The sequence below is a fragment of the Erpetoichthys calabaricus genome, chromosome 6, assembly GCF_900747795.2.
Source record: "Erpetoichthys calabaricus chromosome 6, fErpCal1.3, whole genome shotgun sequence".
NCBI lineage: Eukaryota > Metazoa > Chordata > Cladistia > Polypteriformes > Polypteridae > Erpetoichthys > Erpetoichthys calabaricus.
Genome location: NC_041399.2, coordinates 113,532,166 through 113,560,156, shown reverse-complemented (window position 1 = coordinate 113,560,156; position 27,991 = coordinate 113,532,166). Strand labels below are relative to the sequence as shown.

General features: G+C 38.2%; 2 protein-coding genes across 3 annotated transcripts in view; one reads left to right on the top strand and one right to left on the bottom strand.

Moving 5' to 3' along the window:
• Positions 1 to 7,795, top strand: part of ttc19 (tetratricopeptide repeat domain 19) — a 46,962-nt gene extending 39,167 nt beyond the window's left edge. Inside the window, exons 8-10 of one of the 2 annotated variants that reach the window (XM_028803869.2) lie at positions 832 to 986; positions 3,973 to 4,135; positions 6,763 to 7,795. In XM_028803869.2, coding sequence (XP_028659702.2) covers positions 832 to 986; positions 3,973 to 4,135; positions 6,763 to 6,896 — 452 coding nt within the window. In that variant the 3' untranslated portion in view covers positions 6,897 to 7,795. Of the gene's footprint in view, positions 1 to 831; positions 1,027 to 3,972; positions 4,136 to 6,762 lie in introns of those variants that run through there. The other variant, XM_051928829.1, reaches the window with a different exon arrangement.
• A 1,134-nt stretch (positions 7,796 to 8,929) lies between these two features.
• The window catches only part of si:ch73-173p19.1 (uncharacterized), a 156,460-nt gene continuing 137,398 nt past the window's right edge, over positions 8,930 to 27,991 (bottom strand). Inside the window, exons 12-17 of the mRNA XM_028803868.2 lie at positions 27,417 to 27,610; positions 26,802 to 26,976; positions 26,305 to 26,461; positions 22,811 to 22,964; positions 17,450 to 17,561; positions 8,930 to 12,758 (exon numbers count right to left, since the gene is read on the bottom strand). Coding sequence (XP_028659701.2) covers positions 12,583 to 12,758; positions 17,450 to 17,561; positions 22,811 to 22,964; positions 26,305 to 26,461; positions 26,802 to 26,976; positions 27,417 to 27,610 — 968 coding nt within the window. The 3' untranslated portion in view covers positions 8,930 to 12,582. The remainder of the gene's footprint in view (positions 12,759 to 17,449; positions 17,562 to 22,810; positions 22,965 to 26,304; positions 26,462 to 26,801; positions 26,977 to 27,416; positions 27,611 to 27,991) is intronic.

The following is a 27,991-nucleotide window of genomic DNA, read 5'->3' as shown; positions in this document are numbered from 1 at the left end:
TTACCTCATCATATAAAGGAGTCGTCTACAATTGAACTGTTTAAAACAAGATTAAAGACTCGTTTCTACTCACTTACATTCAGTGACCTTCAGTAATACTGATGGCTTCCTCTTTGTGATTGTATAACATTACTTCTATTTTTTTTATGTATATAACATTACTTCTATTTATTATGTATTTTATTTTATGTTCATATATTTTATTTTTATTTGTTTTGCATTAATTTGTTCTATTTTTGTAAAGCACTTTGGTCACAGCATTACTATGTTGTTTTAAATGTGCTATATAAATAAATTGACATTGACATAAATTTCTGTGGGCGGCACGGTGGCGCAGTGGGTAGCGCTGCTGCCTCGCAGTTGGGAGATCTGGGGACCTGGGTTCGATTCCCGGGTCCTCCCTGCGTGGAGTTTGCATGTTCTCCCCGTGTCTGCGTGGGTTTCCTCCCACAGTCCAAAGACATGCAGGTTAGGTGGATTGGCGATTCTAAATTGGCCCTAGTGTGTGCTTGGTGTGTGGGTGTGTTTGTGTGTGTCCTGCGGTGGGTTGGCACCCTGTCCGGGATTGGTTCCTGCCTTGTGCCCTGTGTTGGCTGGGATTGGCTCCAGCAGACCCCCCGTGACCCTGTGTTCGGATTCAGCGGGTTGGAAAATGGATGGATGGATGGATACATTTCTATATTTTTCGAGTTCAGCTTTAGGCCAGTACCAAGTGTAACCAGCAGGAGGCTCGGTGTGCATGTGTGTCATTTTTTTCTGAGAACAGATGCCATGTGGATAATGGCAAAGTTTATTTTAAATGTTGCTGCCTTGTTTTTTCATCTGTTGCAGCTGAAGAGCAAGACAACACTCGACTACTGCTAGGTTTATGTCTGGATTCATATGCACGCTATCAGATGTCACGGAGCCAGCTTGAAAGTGCCTGCATCTCCTATAAGAAAGCCATCCAGATCTCCTGTGAGGTGCAGGGACTCAGCCACCCACAGGTACTTGCTGCAGCATTTTGGAAGCACCATTACAGAAACGGTTAGTGTAGTTCAGCACAGATTACCATTGGGGGTAACAATATTTTTAACACTTTCCACTAAATGTAGTTGGATTTGACATTATACTTAATTTTATTGATGTCAGCAGTAAAAAAATGTAATTTGCGTCTGCAAGGTTTGTGTAGCATTGTTTTAGGAATCTTTTCTGGTGTGTTGTAACTATAACAGAGAATGACTATAACAAAGTAGGCATAAAAGTGATTTCAGGGAAAGCAACACCACCATAGCCTATTTGATTAATATTTCTGATGTTTCAGTGTAAAATTGTATGACATTAAATATTTATGACTTGTTTAATGGTCCGGAAAGGTGTTTAGTAAACTGGTCATTGTTTTATTGAGCCAATTGATAAATGTTAATGGAAATCTTGAGTTCATTCCTGATGAATCGGTGTTCAAAGTAATACTGGAGATTTAAAACAAAATTTACTGGCATATAATAAACCAGGATATGACCAACGCTCTAGGCAAGAATAAAAGGAAATGCCAGAAGCTCCTCCACCCTGACCGGGAATAAGAGAGGCCATGTATGGTGTTCATACTGTTTATGTTTCAAAGTAACCGACCTGCAAGTAGAGGTGGGTGATATATTATCATTTATGAAAAATTCCAAGATAATTTCAAAGATGACAAGATTTTGTGATGTAGACCTGCTTCAACATTGTATGGACTTGCAAAAAGAACTACCAGCTATAAACATAATTCACTTTTAAAAAAAAGGTTTTCTATCCGTCCATCCATGATCAGATCTTCCTAATCTGACAGCATCAGGTGAAAGGCAGAAATCAAAGTCAGACACAAAAATGGTAGTTCTCAAAAAGAGACCCTTTAGCCAAAAAACAAAAAAGCAAGTAACAGACAGCAACACCACTGACCTGAACAGGAGTGCATCATAACTCACAATAAGCAATGTTCAAAAATTAAATATAGTCATCTCACTCAGATATGATGATTTGTGTTATGTTTTTCTATTTTGAGGGTTTCATTAAGTACCCTTTTTCAGTTATGGGAGATTATCCTCGTAGATTTAAGAATCAGTGTGGTATTTTTCATTGAGCGCTACAGGCAGCTGTACCAAAGAAAGGTGCGAGAAGCATGCAGAACAGCCTCTTATCAGTTCTTTACTGCAGCTAATCCACCAACTGCTGCCACATCTGGATCCTTGGCTTCAACTTCTGACCAATCTGGTCTTCCCTTTGCAATGTAAAAAAAATGGGAAACCGTGTGGTTGATTCAGTAATGAAGTTTGTAGAATTCAGTTCCTCTTCCCCTTCATCTTTTTCTCCTTCTTCACACTTTTACTCACCTCTGCAATCACAACCCAGCCTAATTTGATCTGTTTGGTTGGTGAGTGTACTGCCGATGGTGTTTCTTGTCTTTCCTGTAGAGCAGAGGTCACTAACCGGCGGACTGCGGTCCGAGTCCGGACCCAGAAGCTGTCTCATACGGACCCAGACTTACAGCCAAAACAGAAGGTTATGGTTTAAAACCCGATGGGGTGCTTCTATTTTAGCCGGTGCAGCTTTTGTAGTCTTTACGGTAATGTTTTAGCGGATGAGGAAATGCAGAGACCAATTGTATATGCGTTAAGCCATTTCACGTGATACAACTCAGCCAATCAAGTCGACTGCGCTGGAAAAAGAAAAGACAGGTGAGACGGAGAAAGGGACTGAAAAATAAGGAACAAATGGCGCTCTCCAAAAAGAGGAAATTGGGCAGCGAAAATAGTTAGACATGATCATCTTCCGGACCATTGCTTCAAGAAATTTTCTCTAATTGGACCTCTTTAGATTTTAGTTGAATACCCCTGCTGTAGAGCTACTGTTTTGTTGGGTTTTATTTAATTAAACACCAAATATTATAGGCATACAGTAATCCCTCCTCCATCGCGGGGGTTGCGTTCCAGAGCCACCCGCGAAATAGGAAAATCCGCGAAGTAGAAACCATATGTTTTTATGGTTATTTTTATATTGTCATGCTTGGGTCACAGATTTGCGCAGAAACACAGGAGGTTGTAGAGAGACAGGAACGTTATTCAAACACTGCAAACAAACATTTGTCTCTTTTTCAAAAGTTTAAACTGTGCTCCATGACAAGACAGAGATGACAGTTCTGTCTCACAATTAAAAGAATGCAAACATATCTTCCTTTTCAAAGGAGTGCAAAGCAAGCAGTCAAAAAAAAAATCAATAGGGCTTTTTGGCTTTTAAGTATGCGAAGCACCGCCGGTACAAAGCTGTTGAAGGCGGCAGCTCACACCCCCTCTGTCAGGAGCAGGAAGAGAGAGAGAGAGAGAGCCACAGAAAAACAAAGTCAAAAATCAATACGTGCCCTTTGAGCTTTTAAGTATGCGAAGCACTATGCAGCATGTCCTTCAGGAAGCAGCTGCACACAGCCCCCCTGCTCACACCCCCCTACGTCAGCGCAAGAGAGAGAGAGAGAGAGAGGAAGAGAGAAAGTAAGCTGGATAGCTTCTCAGCCATCTGCCAATGAAATCAACTGGGCAAACCAACTGAGGAAGCATGTACCAGAAATTAAAAGACCCATTGTCCGCAGAAACCCGCGAAGCAGCGAAAAATCCGCGATATATATTTAAATATGCTTACATATAAAATCCGCGATGGAGTGAAGCCGCGAAAGGCGAAGCGCGATATAGCGAGGGATCACTGTAAACCTGGAGTATATCCTATGTTTGCAAATATACAGTGGGTTGAAAAAGTATTCGACCCCCTCTGGAAAGCCACCGTATTTCTATTTTACATCATTACAACCTATAAAAATTACAAAAGCAGAGTATCACAGTGAACTTTTGTTTCTCTGTGTACATATTTTGAAACATTTAGAGCTTGGTGAACTAAACAAATGCAAATTGACAGTCATGTTGTGAAAAATGCTGTTGAAATCTGCTCCTTTGTGGCTTTTTGCAGAGTCTGGTGCTCATGAATGACATGGCAACTGTGCTGGATCTGCAAGGTCACCATGATGACGCTTATAAGGAGATGAAGAAGGTGCTCGAACTGGCAAGAGAGACTGGGCACCCACAGCACCATGCATTTCTGGTGAACATGGCTGGCATTCTGATGCACCAAGGTGTCGTAACTGTTTAGTTTACTTGGATTTTTTTATTTTATAGGGTTGCTGTCAAGCAGCGGTCAAAACAGGAATATCAAGCAGCGGTTAAAACAGGAATATGTGATTAAAGAGTATTGTAAAAAAGACTAAAGGGCATGTCATTGAAATAATAAGGGCATACAGGGCACTACTCAGGATTCCCAAGAATGATATTCATTGCACAGTCTCTGTGCTTAATTTATTGATGCTGAAATTTTACATTTGGGTGAAGTTTACCCTTAAGTCCAGGCCTCCTTGATGGTACTGAAGATGTCATTCAGTGTAATCTCAACCCTTCATTTTTTTTTTCTTCAAAAAGCAGATTACAATGGCATGCTAGTCAATTAAACAAACAATAACAGTTTATAACAAACCCCCAACACAAGAGAAAGAGAAAAAGAATTTGGACACAAGGGGGGAAAAAATAGTTTTTACAATATGATAAAATAATTTAAAAACGAGAGAGTTAATGGCAGGCTCTGCATGTTTATTCTACAATAATAATAATAATGAATTCTTGCCATGTTTTAAAATATTTTGGGTATATCTGCTAAGACAAAATGTGATTAGACCCCCCCCCCCCCCCAAATTTGAGAAAATATAGAATGTGTGTCCTACCCACTGAGTTCTAGATGGTGGGTTGGGATTCTTCCAGTTCTACAAGACAATCCTAGGTGCTTGTAGTGTGGTATAGGAAACACAAACGATGACCACGTACACCAGATACCTCCGTTAATGGGCCAGGAGTGACTGTAACACCAAGGCTATCAGAGAACATTACAACAATCGAGACGAGATCAGGCCGTTCAGCCCAAACATCAAGTCGAGTTTTGAAAATCCCTATGGTCCTACTGTCTACCACACTACTTGGTAGTTTATTCCAAATGTCTGTGGTTCTCTGTGTGAAGAAAAACTTCCTATTGTTTTTCGAAATTTACCCTTAAGTTCTTGATGAACTAATTTTAAAATAAGTTTCAATCCACTGTACTAATTACCTTCATAATTTTAAACACTTCAATCTTGTCACCTCTGCTTAAGGCTCAGCACTCGTATTCGTTCCTCATAATTTATCCCCTGTAGTCCTGGAATCAGCCTAGTCGCTCTTCTCTGGACCTTTTCTAGTGCTGCTATGTCCTTTTTGTAGCCTGGAGACCAAAACTGCAAACAGTACTCAAGATGAGGCCTCACCAGTGCATTATAAAGGTTGAGCATAACCTCCTTGGACTTGTCCTCCACACATTGTGCTATATAACCTAACATTCTGTTAGCCTTCTTAATGGCTTCTGAACACTGACTGGCAGTTAATAGCGTAGAGTCCACTATGACTACTAATCCTTGTCATAATGTGTACTCTTGATTTTCCGACTGCCCATTGTGTATTCAAACCAAACATTTTTACTTCCTACATGTAATACTTTACATTTACTGACGTAAAATTTCATCTGCCCAAGCCTGTATGCTGTCCAAGTTCTTCTGTAATAATTCAACAGATTGCAGATTATCTGCCAATCCACCTGTTTTGGTATAGTCTGCAAACTTAACCAGCTTGTCGCTTATATTCCTATGCAAATCATTTATTTATATCTCATGTGCCACCTCAGCTAATGCTTTCTGAGTCAAGATAAATAATATCATATGCTCCACTTTGATCGTATCCTTTTGTTGCCTCCTCCTAGAATTCCAGCATGTTGGTAAAACACGACCTCCCTCTTCTGAACCCATGCTGACTGTTCAGTAATACTCCCAACTCTTGTTACATGTTGCTCAATTTTATCCTTAATAATTCCTTCCATTAATTTTCATGTGATACACATTAAGCTTACTGGCCTATAGGTGCTTGGATCTGCCTGGTCATCCTTTCTATGATGACCATGATCTATGATCTCTATAATGAGATAATATTTACATTTTCCAGGCCTTTGGAATTTCCCAGTATACAGCGACTTCCTAAAAATATGCATCAAGGTTTTATATGTGTACTCGCTAAGAGGGTTCAAATATGTCAGCACTAAAAAAAAACGGGGCTTCTCTGTAAAGCGTGTACTCTTTTTGGGGCTGTTAAGAACATTACAAAGCACACAGCTCACCAGCCAAGTAAAATTAAACATCAAAATATAAATTGTGACTAACCATTACTTCCACATGCTGCACCAGCACCCAGAGACCGTAATGGCCAGGGTCTCAAGAGCACGTCAGCTAACCGTTGTGTTAATCTCTGCCTGCTTTGACCGTGAATCTCCCATATGCTGAAGTATCCTTTAATACAAGTCAAGTATAACTGTATTCTGTATGTCGTGACTGATGTGTGCTGTTGTGAGGCGGCTCTCTAACCTTCTGCAGTGCATTTCCCAGCATAGAACCTGGTCATCTGCGGAGCTAACCCTTCCTGCTGCCATCTACCCAGGACTCTAGTTTTACATTTACATTTCAAATGTATAGTAAGTTTCACAGAGTTCTGTGCATTTTGGCTTTATGGTTTTGAAGTAATAAATTGCAGCTCTGTTTATGAAGCTTTTTGCTCCAATGTTGGCCTAAGATTGGTTTAGAACCGTTCATGTGTTGGCCTTGTCGCTCTTCACCTTGATCCGTCTCTTTATGTCTTGCAGGGCAGCATGACACTGCTCAGCAATTCTACAAGGAAGCACTGAGTCTGGCACAGAAACTTGGGGATGAGATAGTGGTGGAAAAGGTACAAGAAGGTCTGGAGGAACTGGAAGATAGAAGACGCAGAAATATTTAATTCCATTTATTGGAATAGTGGCTACTATAGCATTGCCCAGAGAAAGCAGGAAGGAACAAGGCCATGTTGGTAATGGAGAAGAGGGAGTTGAACAGTAGACATAAACGTGCGAGTTTCAAAATGTCAAGCGGATCATTTGAAAAGCGCGATAAAGATGTGCATACAAGAAAATCTTAATATATTGTTACTTGATAAGGTACTCCATTATCCTTGACTATTTCAGGTTAACTCGGACTTCTTCTTAGGCACCACTCATTCTTTTGAGATGTGCAAATAATTATAGCCACAGAATCTGAAAAATGTAGACAACAGAAATAATTATAAAGAGACATTTGTGTGTAATGGAATGTCAGCCACCTTCATTAAGCTGCTATGGTCTGTGGAAAGTGTAAAACAAATGAAGTGTGTCCTGTGTTTGACATTCTCACTGCGAGTAAGAAGAGATAGGAGACGTTGTCAAGTTTTGATTTTGCTGTGTTTCCTATAACGTCATACATGTAAGCTCCTGTTGCCAGTCGTAACCTACATGAAGTTTCTATTTGCTTTCTTAACCCTGGACAGAATATGCAGGTTATTGTACATTTTTTCACAATTCAAGACGGGTGTAGAAAATGTAAAGGAAATTCCCAACAGTACTGAAGTGAATGGAGTCTGAATGTAGCTGAAAGGACATGTGGTTTCAACAACTTGTGCTAACAGAATTTCTAGTTAGAAGGAAATCCTGCTGCTGGCTTTCGTAAATGACCTCATCACGCATGTGGAGAAGCCTGCATGGTTGCAAACATCGTTATCTGATGGACTTGGAGACAGAATGTGATTGACTGAATGGTCCCCTCATTTGTCAAATGTTTTTTGTGTATGGTCTAAAAGCGTATTATATTAAAGATGCATAGAAAATATTGCTGATCAACCCTGTTGTCAATAGGAAAAGCAATGAAAAAATTAATTCATCTCATCAGGGAGGGGAGACACACGACAAGAGACTGGGGTAGAATGAAAGGCAGTCGCAGCAAAGTCAATCAGCACACATTATTTTCAAACAAACTTTTCATCTATTTTCTTGCACTTAACTATGAACTGAAGCAGGTGTTTCCACTTTTACAACTATAAATATTTGTAAAGTTTATGAATGTAATCACTGCACTTTTCTAAATGCACAATGACAGAAGAATAAAGACAAGCGAACTAAACAATAAGATCAACCAGAGGGGTCAATGCCATGCTGACAATGAAGCTGGTTGGCATTCCTAGACTTCTGCTCTTATGAAACACATAAACAAGTTTTATAGTCATGTGAAAAAGTAAGTACATCCTATGAGTGGCTAAAAAGAAAGAAATGGAGGCTTCTAGAGTTGTCACGTCAAAGCCCGGATCTGAATCAGATCAAGATGTTGTGGGGGAATTTGAAACGGACTGTGCATCAAAGACACCCCTCAAACATCACCCAGCTAAAATACTTCTGCATTGAGCAGCGGGAGGAACATTCTCTCAGTCCATGTCAGACAGTGATAGACCATTATAGGATATGCCCACTTGAAGGGGCAACACCAGTTATTACACCCAAGGGTGAATGTACTTTTTCCACAGATAGAAATGGCACATCTGGTCATTTTTCATTTAACACATTATTATAAAGTCAGACTTTCATTGTTCCCCACCCCCAAATGCATCACCTTTACCTAAAGATGAACATCAAACCCTGATACTGCCCTCCATCAGCACTCGTGCTGGCATCAGCTTTTGACTTTTTCAGGCCTTGGCACACCTGCACATCTCGCGCTGCCACATTCATTCACCATCAGCATTTATAATTACAAAAGAAAGCTCAGAAAATGCAGGTTTCTCATATTTATTTGAAATGAATTGTCCAAATAAGCCAAATGCCACCATAGAGTTAGGTGACCCTTTTGTGTTTTCAGAGCTCCTGCACTCACGGCTAATGAACCCTGTAAGGAGTCGGTCATTGCATTTTATCACACTACACCACTTAACTTTTGTGATATTACATTTCACACAATATAAAGTACAAAAAGTCAAGAGGTTTAAATCATTTATTGTAGATTACAAGAATGCAGAGTTAATTACAAAGTATCATTTGATATGTGCATATAAAGTTGCAAAATATAAATCATTCTTTTTTATTTACATGAGTTACTTGCTTCATGTTTGCAAACCACCTGCCCTTTGCTCAAACTTTCCTTCTGATTTCCAGTTTGTGTTTTGACCTTCCACCTAACATTAAAGTTAACAAGTGAAACTGCCAAACTGCAGGGCCTGCTTATTGCGCTAGAAATCACCTTTTCAGGTCCTCTTTTGAGCCAAGACTGAAATCTTTACCTCCCTCTGAATACATAAACATTACATTTGCTATATTTGTTAATTGATATAATCATATAAAACAAAGCAATTTCTTATGGATTACAGTATATTTCTTTACCTGTAAAGATATTTTTTCAGCTTAAGATGCCTGTGTTTGTGACACAGTTAATGGCTCTTTATAGGCTACGCTTTTCTTGACTTTCTAACTGCACTCATTTCTCTACACCAGCCATCTTAAGCCGTTCTTTTTAATTAAATCAACTTGTTATTTTGGAATCGCGCTTTTTTTTGATGATATGATAGCAGCAAATAAAGCAGCAAGTGCCTCCCATAGTTATTTCCATTATTATAAGCATTTTTACTGCTAAAGTCTCAGAATCTGGATTACCTCAGAATTAGAACGTTGCAGACAACTTCCAAAAGAGCTGTGCAGCTCGCGGCCACACGAGTAACTGTTCATCGGCAGCCATAACTCAAATCTTAGAAAATATATGACAGGACGCCCAATGCAATAAATGGCACCTGTTACACCTACTGTCTGCTGCACAGCAGTGTGTCTACCACGCGCCATACACTTGTGATCTGCTCTGGCCACATTACAGAAGATTATATGCAAAAAATCTGGTGAAAACATCGTACTGCTTCAAGTACATATTTTCTAAATTTCTCTTAAAAAAAACTTTTATTCCTTCTTTGCAATTTCAGAAATGTTATCACACGTTCAAAACACATTCGCTCTTAAACAACCAAAATGCACAACCCAAGGTAACTGCATACCCTGCCTGCCCAGGTGAATGTGATTGGCCTAGGTTCCCAGAATTATTTATTATTTTATATTTAGGCCAAAATTTTTACCTAGAAATGAGACAACTCACTGGTGGAAGTTGATGATCATCCAGTGCACCGATGAGCTTCCTAAAAGTGAAGCTGTATTACATATTATTCAGTTACGCTTTGTGATAAAATGGTGGCTTACAGCAATTTTCCTGGGGCAGAAAAAGGCAACTTTGGAGAGAATTTTCATAAATGTTAAGACAATATTAAATATACAGCGAAAGAAAGAGTGTGCAGTGGAGAATGGTGCTGCACTAACATCACTTCAATGACACATTATGGGAAAATGTGTTCCAGGACATGCAGAACAACGCTGATGATGGGCACAGCCTTAAGCATCACTGTCGGCCGACACAGCACTGCAAGTAAAGTCGTCAGTGAAGAGACGGCATGTTTATGAAAGTGGATGATGTCCTCTGGGTTGGAATTGGGTAATGGGGCAGCAAGCGGAAGGCATCAGATGCCTCTTCAATGTGCCGATGGGTCTCGTGCAGTTTGCAGAATTGACTGATTGAACTTTTAAGAAAGTGACTTGTCACAAAGCAGCATGCAAGCACTGAAAATGCACTGTGCAGTATGAATGAGCCACCAACGCAGCGAGTGATGATTTCAAAGAGAAACAGCAACAGCTAGTAAGGAAAGTAATTGAATTTAAAGTGCTTTACCTTTTAGGATTATTATTATTATTATAATATAAAAACCCGTCTCTCTCTCTCTCTTTCTATGAAGGTGGATTATGATAGTGATGGACGACTGCAGCCAGAACACAGCTGTCTTGGTAGCACCTTGTGAATTTCTAGCCTCTCTCTAACTGAGAAGTCTGACCAACCATAAAAGAAACATAAAAACTCGATTCTTGCAGGTTTTCCTTGCAAGATAATATATTTATTGATATACTATTATTTTCATTAGAAGATGTAATTAAGAGAACACGCAAGTTAAAATATTTGTTAGCTGCTTTGTTACCAACAGAAGGAGTTGATTTCCATGTCCTTATTTTCAACTCACTTGGTTAAAAAGGATGAAGTCAAAAAAACAAAAAAAAACAAACTGATGTCTTTAGTTCAGAAAACGCATGCAAAAGAGAAATACTCTCAGTCTCAAAATAAAAATTAAATTCATTGGAAGACTTTTAGGTGTGCCTTGCTTACAAGTGTGGCATCCATAACATTATTTATCAGAAGATTTGAACATGCTGGCCATCAAACAAGAGGCAGGGATTCAGTCAGTCAGACTGTGCAATGCTGAAGTAAGCATTAGACGTCACAAGTGGACTCCCACAGAGGTCAGTAGCAGAGGTTTCAGCAGTTAAAGTCCAAGCAGATGAGTAATATTCAGGTTTGGGAAGACAAGGTGATAAATGAAGAGTGTTAACTTTGATCAATTTACGGATTTAAACTACTCACAGGATGTTATTAATTTTATAGGTGGCAGACGTGCTCAAAAATTTAGAGAGGCTTAAATTGTGTTAACAGGTCTCTAAAGGACAAACCCTCTAAATCAGAATATGAATTCTCTCCAAGACCTTTATTAGCATTCAGACTTTGACTTTAAATATCCGTGGCTCTCAGCCATTACTGCCGATGCTGTGTCCTGGACGCACGCAGTATACAAACTGTTTCTGCACACTAACGTGTTGCCTAAATTACAGCACAGACAAATAACAGGCTTAGCAAACAACAAAAAAAAATCAATAAGAGTAGATGACAGATTAAAAAGGCTAAAGAGATATTCATAGTGACATGTTATGTGACATGCAAAGCTTGAGCATGCTGAGCAGACTTAATACAGAACTTGGAAAGCAGCTTCCCCCTTCTAGCAGGACCAGCAAGTAACTCCACTGCAGACCAACCTGAAAGGTGAGCACCAGGCCCAGATGTAAGCATTTTTCAGCAATGCTAATATTAAAAATGACTAAAGACAGCAGCAGCCAAATAAAAATTGTGTATGTCACATAAGCAGTGAAATAGCAAAGAACAAATACAATCTTTCAATTTAGAATGAATTTGATTGTATGTTGCATTACAACTGGCTTTTTTCACACCACATAAAACTGAAGGGGTTCACTGTGGCTGCTGAAATGCAGTCATTTTAAAAAACTGGCCAGCTTGCTCAGCATCCCGTTCTGGGCATCAGGAAAATAAAACAGGGTGCTAGGAGATCTGCAGTGTAATCTACGCTAACATTGCAATTAGACGTATTAAATACCTGCAGATGAAACTCTGAGTAATAGTCAGTGTAGGCCGCAAGCATTTAATTTTTCATTCTGGGCAGTAACTTCAGTTACTTGCAATTTAATGTTTTAATACTGCACAAGTTGGAGAATCAAGAGCCGGGTGGAAGCCAGTACCTTGATTCAATGCTATGAATTGAGCAGTAACTTGAGATTGAGCCTGGTTGGACCATTCACTAACTGGTACACATGCTGCATTGGCAAATTCTGCCAAATGGTATTTGAGACCGGCAAGAAATGGACCCAAGTCACCAAAATCAGACCGTCCAAGAAAGAAACCCAATCCTTATCAACCCTGTCTCAAAGAGATGCTTCATCATCAGAGATCTGGTCTTGTGGTAAAACTTGCAGGTTCTTCGCTCGGATATTAGTGATATCAGGACAAGAAGAAATCAGATTGGACAATCCGGCTGGAGTAATGCCTGTATTATCCAAATTCACCTGGGTTAGCTTTACCAATCGGAGGTACTTTAGTCCTGGAAAAGAAAAAGAAACTGAATATTTGAATTTTGTACTGCCAGAAAAAGAAGCACTGCAAAAGGGTACATTTGATGTCTCATCTCAGTATCCCTCTACATTCATATTAAAGTATGCTAAACATTTTTCTGAGAAGCTTAGAGGCAGGATCTGACCAGCATGTGATGCAGCAGGGCCCTCCAGTGCCCGATTTCCACTCAATATCCAAATACATGGCAGCTAAAAAGAAAACTCGACCCAAAAATGTTTTTTTAATGTTTTACTTATCCTTTTGTAGTTTGTAGAGATGACCAGAAAAAACTATTTTCACGGAGAATGGAGGTAACAGAACATGAATCTCTCTGGTGACCAGCGCTGCACAACAGCAAACTATATCAAGAACATCCATGAAAAAAATCCACACGTCAAATCATCCAGTTGTATGCTCACAATGTGCAAAACACATGCAATCTTTCCTAAAATATTAGTAAAGAAATACCTATGGAAAATGAAAGTAGTCCACAAACAGGAGGTCCCTTCCCATAGGGTTACGCTTTTAAATTGAAGTTTGGATCCTTGACCAATGAATGAGGGAGGGAGGTCACCAGTTCAAAAAGCATGACCCTATTGGTCAATCATTCTTTCACAAATGTTATCTCCATTTGCCTTGAAATCAAGCAATTAAAATTTTTGTCCTCAGCTTTTACTACAAACTACAAGTGGGTAAGTACCTACATCTTCTTCTTTTGGCTGTTAGGCGTCACCACAGCGGATCATCTTCTTCCATATCTTTCTGTCCTCTGCATCTTGTTCTGTTACACCCATCACCTGCATGTCCTCTCTCACCACATCCATAAACCTTCTCTTAAGCCTTCCTCTTTTTCTCTTCCCTAGCAGGTCTATCCTGGGTGCAGGATTCCTTTAAGCTATTCTCCAGGTACTCTGGTTTTCCTAAAGATATGCAGGCTCTGGTTGACATCAGACTCCAAACTGTCCCTTGCAATAAGACAGGCTGGCACCCCATCCAAGGATGATTCCTACTTACTCGATAATCCTTCTAAACAATTTATAGGCATAAATGTATCTTCTAATATCGAGTGCGGACACACAGTAGCCAAATACTATTGGTTTCCAACTATGAATCTTGAAACTTTTTTGCTTCACTGCACAAGGAGAAAATATGCACTTGTTTTACAATTTTGGTAAAAAATATTGTTGATGTTTAAAGTTAATTAAATCAAGCATATTGTTAAGAAAATACCAGCTTTCAGCAATCCACTTGAAATAAGAGGGTGTCAGTTTTGGATGCGACAACATGCCTTCAGTCACTTTTGTAGAGTTTGAGTCACAAGTCTATATACTGACAATGACTTCACTAGAGAAAAGCTCACTTGAGGTGTTCAGGCAAACTTTCTTTTAAATTTAAGTGTGCTGAGTCACAGAGTACTGAAATGGTGAATTTGGACACTGCAACATGGCACATTGGCTTTAGTCTCCCATTCCAGAGGGGAATGGCACAAGATGAAGGCGGCATTAACACTCCAGATTAAAGTACGACATCTAATAGATGGCTGGAAGTCTTCAATGACTTTTTTCCTGTGTTTATTTACTGTCTTCATAATTTTAATTTAAAGTAGAACATAAGCATTGTATTTATGCAAAGACTGTCCCTCAGGTTATTATGTACAAACCGTGGGATACACAATTCTGACCACCACTGCATCACCTAGAAATTCCAACACCATAAGTATATTGATGTTAATGCATGACAGAGACCAACTGAGACGCTGTCTCCCACTTTCAAATCTCATAACTTACAATTCTGGACTCTTAGCCACTCTGGAAAACTAATTTCATTATCCAGGAACTGCTTGTGCTTCCTAAAACTCCAACATTTCACTAAAACCTTTGAACAGATAAACCTGGTTGGACTGTTTAAAAGTAGAAGCATGCTAAAATGAGGAGGTGCTCATTTTTTTTGTGCTCGAGTTTTAAGGATACCTTCAGAAACTGCAATCAGCTGTTAAGGGTAAATAAACTCTGATTCATGGCGTCCTGAGGGGCTGTAATTGCCATGTATTTGAAATTTCTTACTGCGTGACAGACGTGAGGAGTGCACTGCAACCAGCTCCACAAATAAAGCCCATGAACTCAGCACAACAGTCATAGTGTTGATCAGAGCATTTCATCTAGTGTGGTTTTGTAATGTTTGGCAGTTTAAAATAAATAAATACGAGATTTCAACTCTGTTACCCCTTAATTCTGATTCTGATATTAAAATGTGCAGCAACAACAGGCAACATAATCCATTGGTATTCTCTGATGAAGACATTCACCATGCTGATGTGAGCTTGTGTGTACAATGTGGACGGTCAGCCAGATCAAGCTTTGTTGGTTACATTTGTTCTTCCCACTTTAAAGCTTTCTACCCAAACTTTGTGTCACGTTATGCTGTTGTCACTCCCATACTAGGCCAACATCCTTTAGTAAAGTTCAGCAGGTTTTACTCCCTCTGTCCAAAGAAATCTGACCACAGCACACTGTTCCAACAATGGTGCAGTCCCACAGCGGAGTATTCAATGTTCAATTTGACCATACCTTCAAGCAGACTAATGGCAGAGCAAATATTATAAAATAACATGAAGGGCACAGCTTCCCATAAACAGAGAATTTCAGGTCTACAAATGAGAAAAAACATCAAGCAACATCAATAAAGCTGCATGATATCCTCAGAATAAACATTACTGATGTTCAAGTATTTGGCTGTGGTTATGAAGTAATTTAAACTTGGATCATTACAAAATACATGGACTGCACACAAGTGGACAGAAGTCCAGAATTACTACTGATCTGCCAGGTGCTGAAATGTCCCCGTACACCCTGCCCAAAAATGTTGACAGCTGCTTCCAAAGCCATTAGTTTAATATCAAAGCATCTAAGAGCATCTTTTGCACAATAAAAGTGCACCAATTGGCAGTTACACAAAAAACTGCTCAAACTGAGTCTACATGGGAGGTTACAATGCAAGAAGTCACCACTTTGACATAAATCTTGGGACTTACTGTTTGTTCAGAACACCTGGTGACAAAATAGGATTTTTGCAAAGTTGGAGTCATGCTTTGTGGAAATAAAAGGCTCTATAACAGAAGAGACTATATTGTCTGCAACACAGGGTGGACTAAGCATTATGGTTTTGGGCTGCTTTGTTGCTTCAATGCTGCTGCTTTGTGACACAGAATGAACCATAAATTCTACAGTATACTAGAACCATCTTAATGGCATACAGAGGCCATAAGTCAAAGGCTGAAGCTGAATAGAAATGTGTCATGCTGCTGGACAATGTACAAAATACTGAACAGAACGGCTCAAAACGAACAGAATAGTTCTGGAATGGTTAAAGCAAAGCCCTAGTCATCTTATTGAAATGTATTGGAGGGGACATGAAATACATTACTATGCAGTACAACCCTCCAAATATCAGTCAGGAGAAATATGTTAAGATTCCTTCCAATCGATGTTAAAACTTATTTTATTACAAATATACATGAAGTTGTTTCTTCAGGAGGGTGCAGGATCAATTATTGATGCTGGGGTGGACATTTTAGTACTAGAAAACAGCATTTCTGTTGCCTTTAGTGAAAATTCACACTGTAATCTCTTAATATCATTTGACAGTTATTTTGCCACAATGTCAGTTCTCATGTTTAACAGGATTCCCTAACAAGAGAAGAACCCATACTGCCTGTAGAACAAGGTGGGCTGAGCATTATGGGTTATGGTTAGTTTAGGTCACCTTAATGTATGCAAAGTTTTTGATTTCACTTTGTCATTGTAAGGCGGCACAGTGGTAGCACTGCTGCCTCGCAGTAAGGAGACCAGGGTTAACATCCTGGGTCGTCCCTGCATGGAGTTAGCATGTTCTCTCCATGTCTGTGTGGGTTTCCTCCCAAAGTCCAAAGACATTCAGGTCAGGTGGACTGGAAATGCTAAATTGGCCCATTGTAGGTTATTGAGTGTAGGCTGATGGGTAAATTTTAAAATTAAACAGAATAAAATGTGCAGAAAGTGAAGAGATATGAATATATTCTTAAGATTGCACTGAAAATATGATCAAGTTAGAGTGTATTGGACAATCATTTTCTGATAATCAAAAGTAAGCTAACCAACTAATTAAATCTATATTTGTGAAACTGAAAAGTTGATGGAAGTTATCTCCTGGCCAGACTGTGGAACAAATGCAGTTTCTCATAAGGGAGGCTCTTCCTTTTTGTTACTCATTAGGTATTTGTGCCTTGATTTATTTGTAGGTTCATGTGTATAAGTTCTTCTTCCATTTCTTTCTACACTTCATAAAAATGAAGAATGGTCTTGGAAAGAAGTAAACACATTGTTTTTACTTTCATATCATTGCTCTAATGACAAGGGGGCTCACATTTTTAGTATACAGATTGATACTTTGACATTAAAGAGCCACTGTAGCATTTAGACAACTACTCCGTTAGACTAGACCTTCTGTACTACCTGTTTAAGACAAGTAAAACTCTTAAGTAATCAATGTAGACCTTAGCATTAACACCATGCAATGCATGTGCCTCTGTTATATGCCATTTGGGATGGGATTCATAAAATCAGTGTTAAGGGAGTGTGGACCTGCAATTTTCAGCTGAGTTATATTAGCACTACCTGGAGGACTAGTGACATCTCATTTTACCTTTGTCAGTGATGCGAGTGTGGCTCAAATTGATCTTCACTAACTGCTGGCAGTGAATCAGTCCCAGCTTCAATAAATTATCACCCACTTGTGTGTTAGCGAGTCCAAGAACCTGAAATGAAGTCATTTTGCAAGTGAACATCATTCATACATGATAGAAAAAATAAACAATCTACTAAATGTCTGCCCTTTTTAAAACTCTAAAAACCTGCAAGAAACCAAATACAGATCTCCATTATTTTGTTCATATATATTTTAAATAATAAAATGGAATCCAATAAACAGCTTTCTAACCATATTTATTTTACAGCATTACTAGAATAAAAAAAAAAGTTTAAAATTCTAAAGTACGAGTATTTAATTGACTAAAGTAATACAGTAGAGTCTCACTTATCCGACAAACGGGCCGGCAGAACGTCGGATAAGCGAAAATGTCAGATTAATGGGAGGTGTTAAGAAAACGCCTATTAAACGTCAAACTATGTTATAATTTTACACATTACGAACCTAATAATCATGCTTTACAACAAAACAACAGAAAAAACTAACTGAAAAAATGAACTTACAGTTACAGAATTGTCTGAAGTTAAATACAGTATGTACTGTCTCTCTATTATAAAAACAAATCCTGTCCCCTGTCCTGATAGTCTACGGTACGTGATCTTCTCGGAAGATAATTTAAAGACCCGCGAGACGAAAGAGACCTGCCACGGTGCGTCTCACAGGAACATAGAACGAGAGTCTTGCAAGACACACCCTACTTACAAGCAATATCAAAAAAAACAAATCAGTAGTGTAAAGGCAGTCACGCAGCACACACAGCTCCAATGCTCTCAGTGCATATAAAATGTATAAGGTCAATATGGTAGAAATGAATAGGGTAGAAATAAAATGTCGACAATTAAACGCAGAAGAAAGAAAAGCACGGAGAACAGAGACCCAAAAGCGATGGAGAGAAAAAAATGCTAAAAAGAAAAACAATAATCTAGGTGCAAATTTAGAAAATATGGAACATGATGATTAGCCCGGAACAAGTGGAATGGAAAAAAAGCACGTCCAATCGGGCGTGGAGAAAAGAGACTCAAATGTGTTGGACAGAATAATGAGCAAAAAAGAATAATCGAGGTGCAAATTCAGAAAATAAGGAAAGTAATTATCAGCCCAGAACAAGTGGAATTGAAAAAAAAAGCATGTCCAATCCGGCTCAGAATTAAAAGACAATGAATAAAAGAAAGTAGAACTTCATAAAGACATTTACAAACATTGACGCTAAACACATGCAGAGCAGGTTAGAGACTATGAAACCAGTGAAATTAGAAAGGCTCAAAAATGGCACTATACACATGTGGAGAAAGCTGAGACAGCAGCTATCCCAACCGAACGCGAGCAGCATTATACATCCTGCAAGAAAGAATTCAACCACGCCCATGGCCAGAAATAAAAAACAGGTATTGCTTTTACAACGTCACGCGAGACCAGGCAGTGAGCCATCATTTAAAACAAGTCAACAGACCTCTATGCTAGCAGTTGTTGGATTGCTTTTGGCAGGCAAGCATTATGTGTTCCCAGCTCTTAAAACAACGACATGCGACAGGCAGAAGAGACAGCTAGCAAGCAGCAAAAAGACAGCAAATGATCCAAAGGCATATCCTTAGCATACGTTCAGCCGCAACACCCTTCACAACACGAGCAGTATTATACGTCTGGGAAGAAAGATGGAACCTCGCGCGGGTCAAGAAATAAAGAAACAAGTATTGTTTTTACAAAAGTTTTTAAAGTAAAAGTGAAAATAATACATATGTAACAATTCACAAGAAAATAACAATCTCTTTATATTGTAGATTGCCTGCCTAAGGTAAAGTCATCCCTGATGAATGGAGACGTGGGAATGAGGGGTCCTTTCATCGGATTAGTGCTATTTCAGATGTGGAATGGCAAAATGGGGGAGGCAGCTTGATGAATGAGGTCTCCAGGACTTCAAACGAATCCAAATCATATTATGTGATATCATCTAATGTGAAATTCTACTCCGTACTTCTAGAATTTTTATTTTTATACTGTATTGAGGATTTATTCTGTTCTATGTATTGTAATGTACGGCTCAGAATTAAAAGACAATGTGTAAAATGACAAAGTAGAACTTCATAAAGATGTTTACAAACGTTGACGCTAAACACATGCAGAGAAGGTTAGAGATTATGAAACCAGTGAAATTAGAAAGGCTCAAAAAAAAAAAAAAAGGCGCTATACACATGTGGAGAAAGTTAAAGGATATGAAAGTAGGAAAATTAGAAAATATAAAAAAAGAAAGTAAACATCGCAGTAGCGCAAACAAACAAACTGCCTCATTTAACTATGCACCAGTCTAACTTTGGTTTTGCACAATAATTACTACACTATTGCACCTTAACACTTAATTCTACTTATTCACATAATTATACTTATTTATTATGTTCTACTATATTGTTATCTTTCAATCTATGACTTTTTGTTAATCTAACCGATATTCTTCTAACTTTGCACAGTTTTTGATAAGCGGATCAGGATGCATTTCACTGCGTGTTGTCCTGTATAACTACGCACGTGACAAATAAACAATTTTGAGAATTTCAAAAACGGAGTTTACCGCACATGCATTTATTGGTTACTTTGTTAGTGTATATATATTTATCTGTCTGCTTATTTAAAAAGCTACATTTACCCCAGGAGTCAAAAATGTTCTGTCTAGCCCTTGTACAAAAACCTAGACAAAAGCTGGGGTATCACCTTGGTAACCCCATGTACTTTTGGAACTGTGAGAGGAAAATAGCACGACTTTACAGACAGGAGTCCAATGCAGAACTCGACTTACTTTGTAAAAAAAAATTATTAACTGCTGATGATGTAGATCAAGAGTTCCCAAACTTTTTTCAGCCGCAGACCCCTTTACCAAAAACTTTTAAAACCGTCGACCCCCTAGTCATTTACTTTACTTACTCAAATTAATAAATTTGTACAGTACTCAATATTAAATATTTCACTAGATATCAAACTTTTCATTTTAATCACTTATAATTAATGATTGAAAAAGATAAAAGGACTAATGAATATGGCATTATCGTGTGCAACATTTAATATCGAAACCCGCACTAACGAAAATTAAAGCAAAAAAATACGAGCAGAGTTTTTTTTACATTTTTGACATTTATGAAATAAATATGTAAATTCAAAATAAGTACAAATACTGTATTGAAATCACTATATTAAATATAAAAATGAAGTGACTTGCAACGTTTTTTCATGTCCGCACTTGCTTTGATACATTTGATAAGACAATGCTCAGACATGTTTGTGCTAAATGTATTTTCATGCATTCTTACGTGCGACTCTTTTAATGAAACATTTTACCTTTTCGCTCGCAAGTTTGGTATGTAATGTGTTTTTATCAAAAAAGTGGGGTTTTTTTAAAATTATTTTACTTCTTAATTAGGTACCTATTGAAATCATAGATATTTTGAAGTAACAAACACAAACAAATAAGCAGTAGTAAGGGGGTCTATTTTTTCTGTCATCGACCCCCAAATTTTTTTATTGAAACTATCGACCCCTAGAAAGTTCAAATCGACCCCAGGGGGTCGATATCGACCACTTTGGGAACTCTTGATGTAGATCATTTTGTCTGTGCTGAAATTCCAAACAGAGAAACCTGTCCGGACCTCATTAAAAAGATTCAGCGTATTGGGACTCGCAAGATTACAATTATTGTTTTTACAGAAGTTCTGAAATAAAAGTGAAACTAATAAAATAGCAACAATTCAAAGAAAAAAAAAATCTTAAAAGTGTTTATCTGGAAAACCAAACATGGGGGTTGGCGAGCGAAGCGAGCAGGGGGCGAAGCCCCTTAGTACTTAAAAAGTTCAGTCCTGTGATGATTTAAACAAATTTTTGATCGTAGTCTGCTTTTCTGACGAGTGCCGTTTCTTCGCTGCCAAGTCTCGCCATCTTTGCAGCCTCATTATGTCGATTCCTGTAGCTTCTTCTTGTTGCTCAATGTATTTAATTGCAGTTTCTAGAGCCTTAACTCCGTCACTCATATAGTCAACATCCGTACGAGCGTATACTGTTTACTACAGCATTGTGACTGTGTGTGTGCCCATCTTGTACCCGAAAACACGAAGCTGAGTCTCAGTACTTTAGCAAAACCAGCTTTATTCAGCTTGAAACAGCAACAGCGCAGTCATTTATTGTAGCGGGATCTGCCACTCTCCTATACACAGACACAGTAGTCAGGCAGGGCCGTAATACTGTGCCCTGTGCATTTATAATGTTCATTGTTCCTTGTATCACCCATCAACGGCAGGCGCTTATAGCATGTCCGCAATGTTTTCGGATTCGCTTTTACGGCGAACTGCTACAGTGCTGCAAGACTGCGATTGCTTTGGGATGCGCTTTCGCGTCCCACTCACACCAGCCATGATTCTTTTCAAAGGTAAAGTGCAGGTTAATTTGTTTTATGTATTTTTACTTTATATTTTGTATTAATCATTTTTATATGAATAGTTTTGGGTTGTAGAACGAATCATCGGAGTTTCCATTATTTCTTATGGGGAAATTCGCTTTAAATATACCAGTGCTTTGGACTACGAGCATGTTTCCAGAACGAATTATGCTTACAAACCGAGGTTCCACTGTAATTAGCTGCAGTAGAGTCGGGAGCAACAAAAAACAAGAACTTGCAGGTCTTATTACCGATTGATGCGTTTTTTTGGGGGTTTTTTTGCGGTGGGACGTTGGATAATACGGAATGCCAGATAAGCGAAGGTAGGATAAGCAAGACTCTACTGTACTAACAAATTGTTACAGTAACAAAATTGTGTGACATGTCAAAAAAAAAAAAAAAAAAAAAAAAAAGTGTTGAAAAACAGAATAAAACAACCCAATGTTTTAACCATCGATTATTTTGAGACTGCAGTAGTCATTAAAAGTGGCATTTTGTATTGATTCTGGAAAAACCACTTGGAATATCAGTTGCGTTCAGCTATTTAAAAATTGTTCTTGTTTTCTTTGTTCATTGCAAACAGCTGAAAGTTTGTATATTTTGCCAATATACCTAATTTGCAATGGTGGTTGAATAATTTTGAACCCAAACGTAAAGACAGATTTCACAACTTTAAGCAGAATGAAGATGGAAATAGTGTCTTATTTTTTAAAACTACATACTTAGTTCAGTCATAAACCCTTTTATTGCCTCTAAACAATTATACACAAATAAAACTGCAAATTTTGTATTCAATAATCAACTACTTTAGAATACATATTCTTTCCTTCTACTTTATTTCTGGTATTTAAATAAACCTGCCATCACTACAGAAGGCATCTTACTTGAAGGTGAGGCAATCTCATTACACATCGAGCAACCCCTTTGCTGGTCACTGCAGTACGATCCAGACAGAGCTCTACAAGCTCAAGAAGCCTTGCGAGGTAGGACAAGCCAGCATCTGTTACCATTGTGTTACTAAGAGACAGCTTCTTCAATCTAACAAAAAAAAAAAAAAAAAGCAGAAAGTTCATTCACATATCCATCACTATAGTCACATAAAACAAAAAAAGCTGTAAAATGCTTCAGTTGCACATTTAAACCCATAGTATTCAGGGTGTCTGGGTACGAATTTATAATCACTCCACGCACCGTCAGAAAGCTGGTGTAACATTTATAGCTTCTCCCAAAATCTCCTTCTCCACAAAATGTCCTTCCTAATCTTTTACAATCTTTTCCTAAATAAGTACACCATCAATTTATATTTGCAATTACTATAACTAAAAGTGGTGTAAACAGTTGTTGAATCCACAGATGGTAAACATATACAGTGGAACCTCGGTTCACGACCATAATTCGTTCCAAAACTCTGGTCATAAACCGATTTGGTCGTGAACCGAAGCCATTTCCCCCATAGGATTGTATGTAAATACAATTAATCCGTTCCAGACCATACAAACTGTATGTAAATATATATATTTTTTAAGTTTTTAAGCACAAATATAGTTAATTAAACCATAGAATGCACAGCGTAATAGTAAACTAAATGTAAAAACATTAAATAACACTGAGAAAACCTTGAACAACAGAGAAAACTAACACTACAATAGTTCGCGCTATAGCGCTACCAACCGCTGGCTAAAAACACTTTTTTTTTTAATGAGTTTTAAGCACAGGGAAAAAAATGAACATTTCAAAAAATCCATAATTTAATAAACCACCAAGAAAAGTAACATTGCAACAATGCACGCTACGAACCGATCGCTGGAAACAGAAGTGAAAACAAAATCAAGCCCAGTGCATTCTTTAACTGCCTTCCTACCTTAATGCGTCCAGCCCTCTCTCTCTCTCTCTCTCGAGCTGCCTGTGTGTCTGCGTCTCCCTCTCTTGCGCTGCCTCTGTGTGTGTGTGGCGCTCTCTCGCTCACTGCACAGGAAATGCACAGGGAGAGACTGAACATGTACAAACCGAAAGGGAAACTGGCTTGTTCGTATATCGAGTGTGTGGTCGTGAACCAAGGCAAAAGTTTGGCGAACTTTTTGGTCGTAAACCGATTTGTATGTGTACCGAGACGTTCGTGAACCGAGGTTCCACTGTACCTCTTTGAACTCTGGCCAAAAAGTTCTATTTGGTCTTATCTCACCATAAAACCTTCTCTTAACCGGGTCTTTCTCATGCTTTGTGGCAAATGCCATACATGCTTTTATGTGGACCTTCTTAAGGAAAGGCTTCTTTCTTGCTATCCTCTCGTAGAGGACTGTTTTATGGAGAGCTCTTGACATTGTGGACCCAGGCACCTTCACTCCAGTTTCAGCCAAAGAGCATTAACAGACTTATGAGAGTGGCAACGCTGCTTAACAGGGCATTCAAACTCTGCAATATTTTTTGTAGCCATTTCCTACCTTGTGCATTTCAATGACTTTGGTTCTCACATCAGCAGAATGTTCCTTTGTCTTAGTTTTTGTTGGACAATCACTGCAAAAATAATCACCCTTACAAAGGATGCTCTTTATATCCAGAGAGATGTAAAGGGCTCACAAGTAGTACGTAATTATGTTTAATTATGGCCAGATGACTGTCACCTTTGTGTCGTTTGTGTAAACCTGGAGCTTCCAAAGCACAGAAGTTTAAACACTTATTAACTATACAGCTTTTACTGAGGGAGCTGACCCGAGTTCAATTTTTTTTTTCTTTTTTCAAATACATCTAAATGTGACCTTCTTGTTATACTCAGCTCTATGTTTTAATGAACAAACCTACGTTAATAATCTAATGAACTAATTAATAATCTAAAGCTTATGATTGGCTGAACTTCTACTATGACAAAAATATAAACTAATATTTTAACCAGTTAACTCAATAATTTAGATAACTTTACTATGAATTGCACCCCTTGTTACTAAACCACATTTAATAATACTTTAGCCACATCCTAAATCTTTTTCCCTTTACGGCTAAACGTTATTATCAAAAACACACAAGAACTCAATTGTTTAGTTTAATTGTATTAGCCTTTATTTACATATTGTCATACACGTGCACATAGGAGGCAGCAGGAAGGGATCTAGCCAATGCTGAAACACAGGTACAGGGGGTAATCAGGTGTGCTAATGCCTTTTCTCCCATTCTTACAGGAGCAGGAAGACCTAGTCCTCTTCCTCTTCCAGCTTCAGACCATGACCCCTGATAACCTCACTTCAGCTTTCCCTCCAGATGATCCACTTCTTCCTTTTCTTCAGCTATAAAAAGCCACCAGTCCTTGTTGTTGACTCAGTCTCAGACTACTCGGCAGAGTATCACACAGCTCACTTTTCTCTACCCAAAAACCTACAATATATGAAGTGGAACCCCAAGCCTTTTTGTCTGCATTTGTCTCTCATTATAATATATACATCACACATCCCATAGAAAATCATAAATTCAGTAGATTTAAGTCCAGAAAAACAATTTTAGAGTTTACTCGACAGTTCTTTCTCTAAAAGCATAAAACAAAACACATAAGTAAAATCCCCTTTTTAAACCTAAACCGGCAAAAAAAAAAAAAAAAAAGTCATGTAAATGGTACCACACAAACATTGTCAGCCTGGTAATTGCTTGTGATTGCAACTTTACTTGGCGACTGACTTCTTCACACTGAGACAGCATACAGTAATTGCTTGTTCCCAGCATAAGCAAGCTGACACTCGTATCCGTCGTGGCAAGTGTCAAGTTTCATGTGCTAGCTAGTCAGCTGCAACAACATCCAACAGTGAAGACAAACTCCAATGCCCACTGATGTCTCCTTTGTTCTGCCTTTTGTGGACGGCGCCCCACAGCTCACTGGTGTAGCATTCTGGACACAGTACGTCCAACCACCAGCACGTCCATGTATTCTCTCCCAACAGTTAACGCTGTCCTGGAACCCGCTTTTCATTAAATGAACTTCTAGTTGAAGTTTACCATTGATATAAACCAAATTCTCAAGGTAAATGCTCAAATATAGTCATCCTGTCGACCACTTTACCAATACCTACACCATTACTCCCCGCTTCCCTTTTTTCTCCTTTTTTCTTTTCTGCACCTCTGACCTGCGCCCTCATTTGCTACCATTTAAACCAATAAAATAAGTTAACATAAATACCAGCATTTACTTTAAAGTTTAAAGTATTCTAAATATAATTACATAATTTAACAAGCGGCAAAATCTTCATGTAAAAGTTTCTATAAAAAAGTCACATTTTATAAAAAATTATTAAATACAGTAGGGTAACAAATGTGTCTCCTCTTCAAGTCCAGGATCTGTAAGCACTGATATCCCACATAAACAAGTTAGCAAAGAAACATAAAAGCAGTGACTGACCTACTCAGAGTTGCGAGGTACTGAACCCCCTGGTCAGTCACCTCAGTGTAGTCTGTAAGATCCACCTCTGACAAAAAGGTTAATCGGGCAAGGAACTCCAGGCCACTGTCTGTTACCGTGTGGCGCCCAGTTAATGTCAGATGACTCAATTTTAGACCTAAAAGGAAAGCACAACAGAAATAAATTAGACTTTTGTATTTTGTTGTGAATACCTGTAAATTAAATTAGCACTGCTTATTTGAGCTTATGAATGTAGTTGTTTTTAGATCTAAAAAATAACTAAATGATTTCATTATTAAATTTGCTACACCAGACTTTTATCTAACTATATGAACACTAAGTTTTAAGACTTTGGTACAGAAGAGAAGCACAATAATGAACTGAAAATTAAATAATTCCAAAACCATGGCAATACTCTTCAATAAGGCAGTGTTTTTTTGGATTCTACAACAGGGCACTGGAAGGAGAAGAAAAATAATCACAATTTTTGTTCTCACCTGAGACAATTTCAAGAACATGATTACCATTGTTAACTGGTATTCCTGCAAGACCAAGTACTGACAATGATGGGTGAGCTGCCAAATGCAAAAGGGTTGTTTCAGACACACAAGTGTGATCAATGTGCAGAGTGTGCAGACAAAGCATTCCCTTCAGAGCAGAAATATCAAAAATCTACAGTAAATATAGAAAGACAAAATGTTTTTTTAGTTATTTATATGGAACATGAATATTACTTGCTTTTTTATGTCTGCAATCCATCCATCCACCAATACATCTAATTTCTCAATTCCATCAAAAGTGTAAGAAGATGCGTGAATGACAAACCATGGCAGGTAACAAGCACACCCACACTACACCAATATAAAACACAGCCAATTAGCCAGACTACAGCAAGGTGGTCAGCTGAGGAAACACCTGTAAATTAACCAGTGTGCAACAGTGATTAATGAACATCACAAAAATTGATATATGATCTGTGCCAAAATGTTATGGTATAGTCATATATCACAAATAAATATATATTTCTTACAAACTCATGTTAACTGCTGTTTCTACAGAGAAAAATGAGTAATTCTAATGTTAAGACAATATGTCAATGGTTTAAGTATTACCTTAGTATGCTTGATGCTTAGCAATTTGAGCTGAGGAACACTGCATTGAAGCACTGCCAAAGTCTTTTCTGTGATATTTGTGCAATTCAGACTAAGCTGCGTAAGTGATGCAGGAGCCGTTTCCAGATAAACCACAAGCCCACAATCACTTACTTTGGTCTTGTCCAAGGAAAGGTAGGAAAGAAATCTTAGCCCTAGTAAAGGAGGAAACACTTGGAATTAAAAAACAGAGATTGTTGTTATTTTTCTTAGTTAATTCACAGGGCAATTTAGAAATGATCTTCTTGAATTCTTCAATCTTGTGATATACAACTTTTATTAGTAATTATGTTATTAATACTCAACAAACAAAATAAAAATATCTGTTAATAGGACTTAGTTAATGTGATAATCCTAAGAGTTTGGAGAGAAGGTTATTTGGCCTAGATTAACACATTCCATAAAGTACACATTCTCATGCACCCTTGTTTTCATTGAATGGGTAACCCAGCAGTGGGTTGACTAATACAAGATCATATTTTAAAAAGAATAATTTAAGCTCAATGTGCTCTGTGTAAACCAATCTATCCAATTTA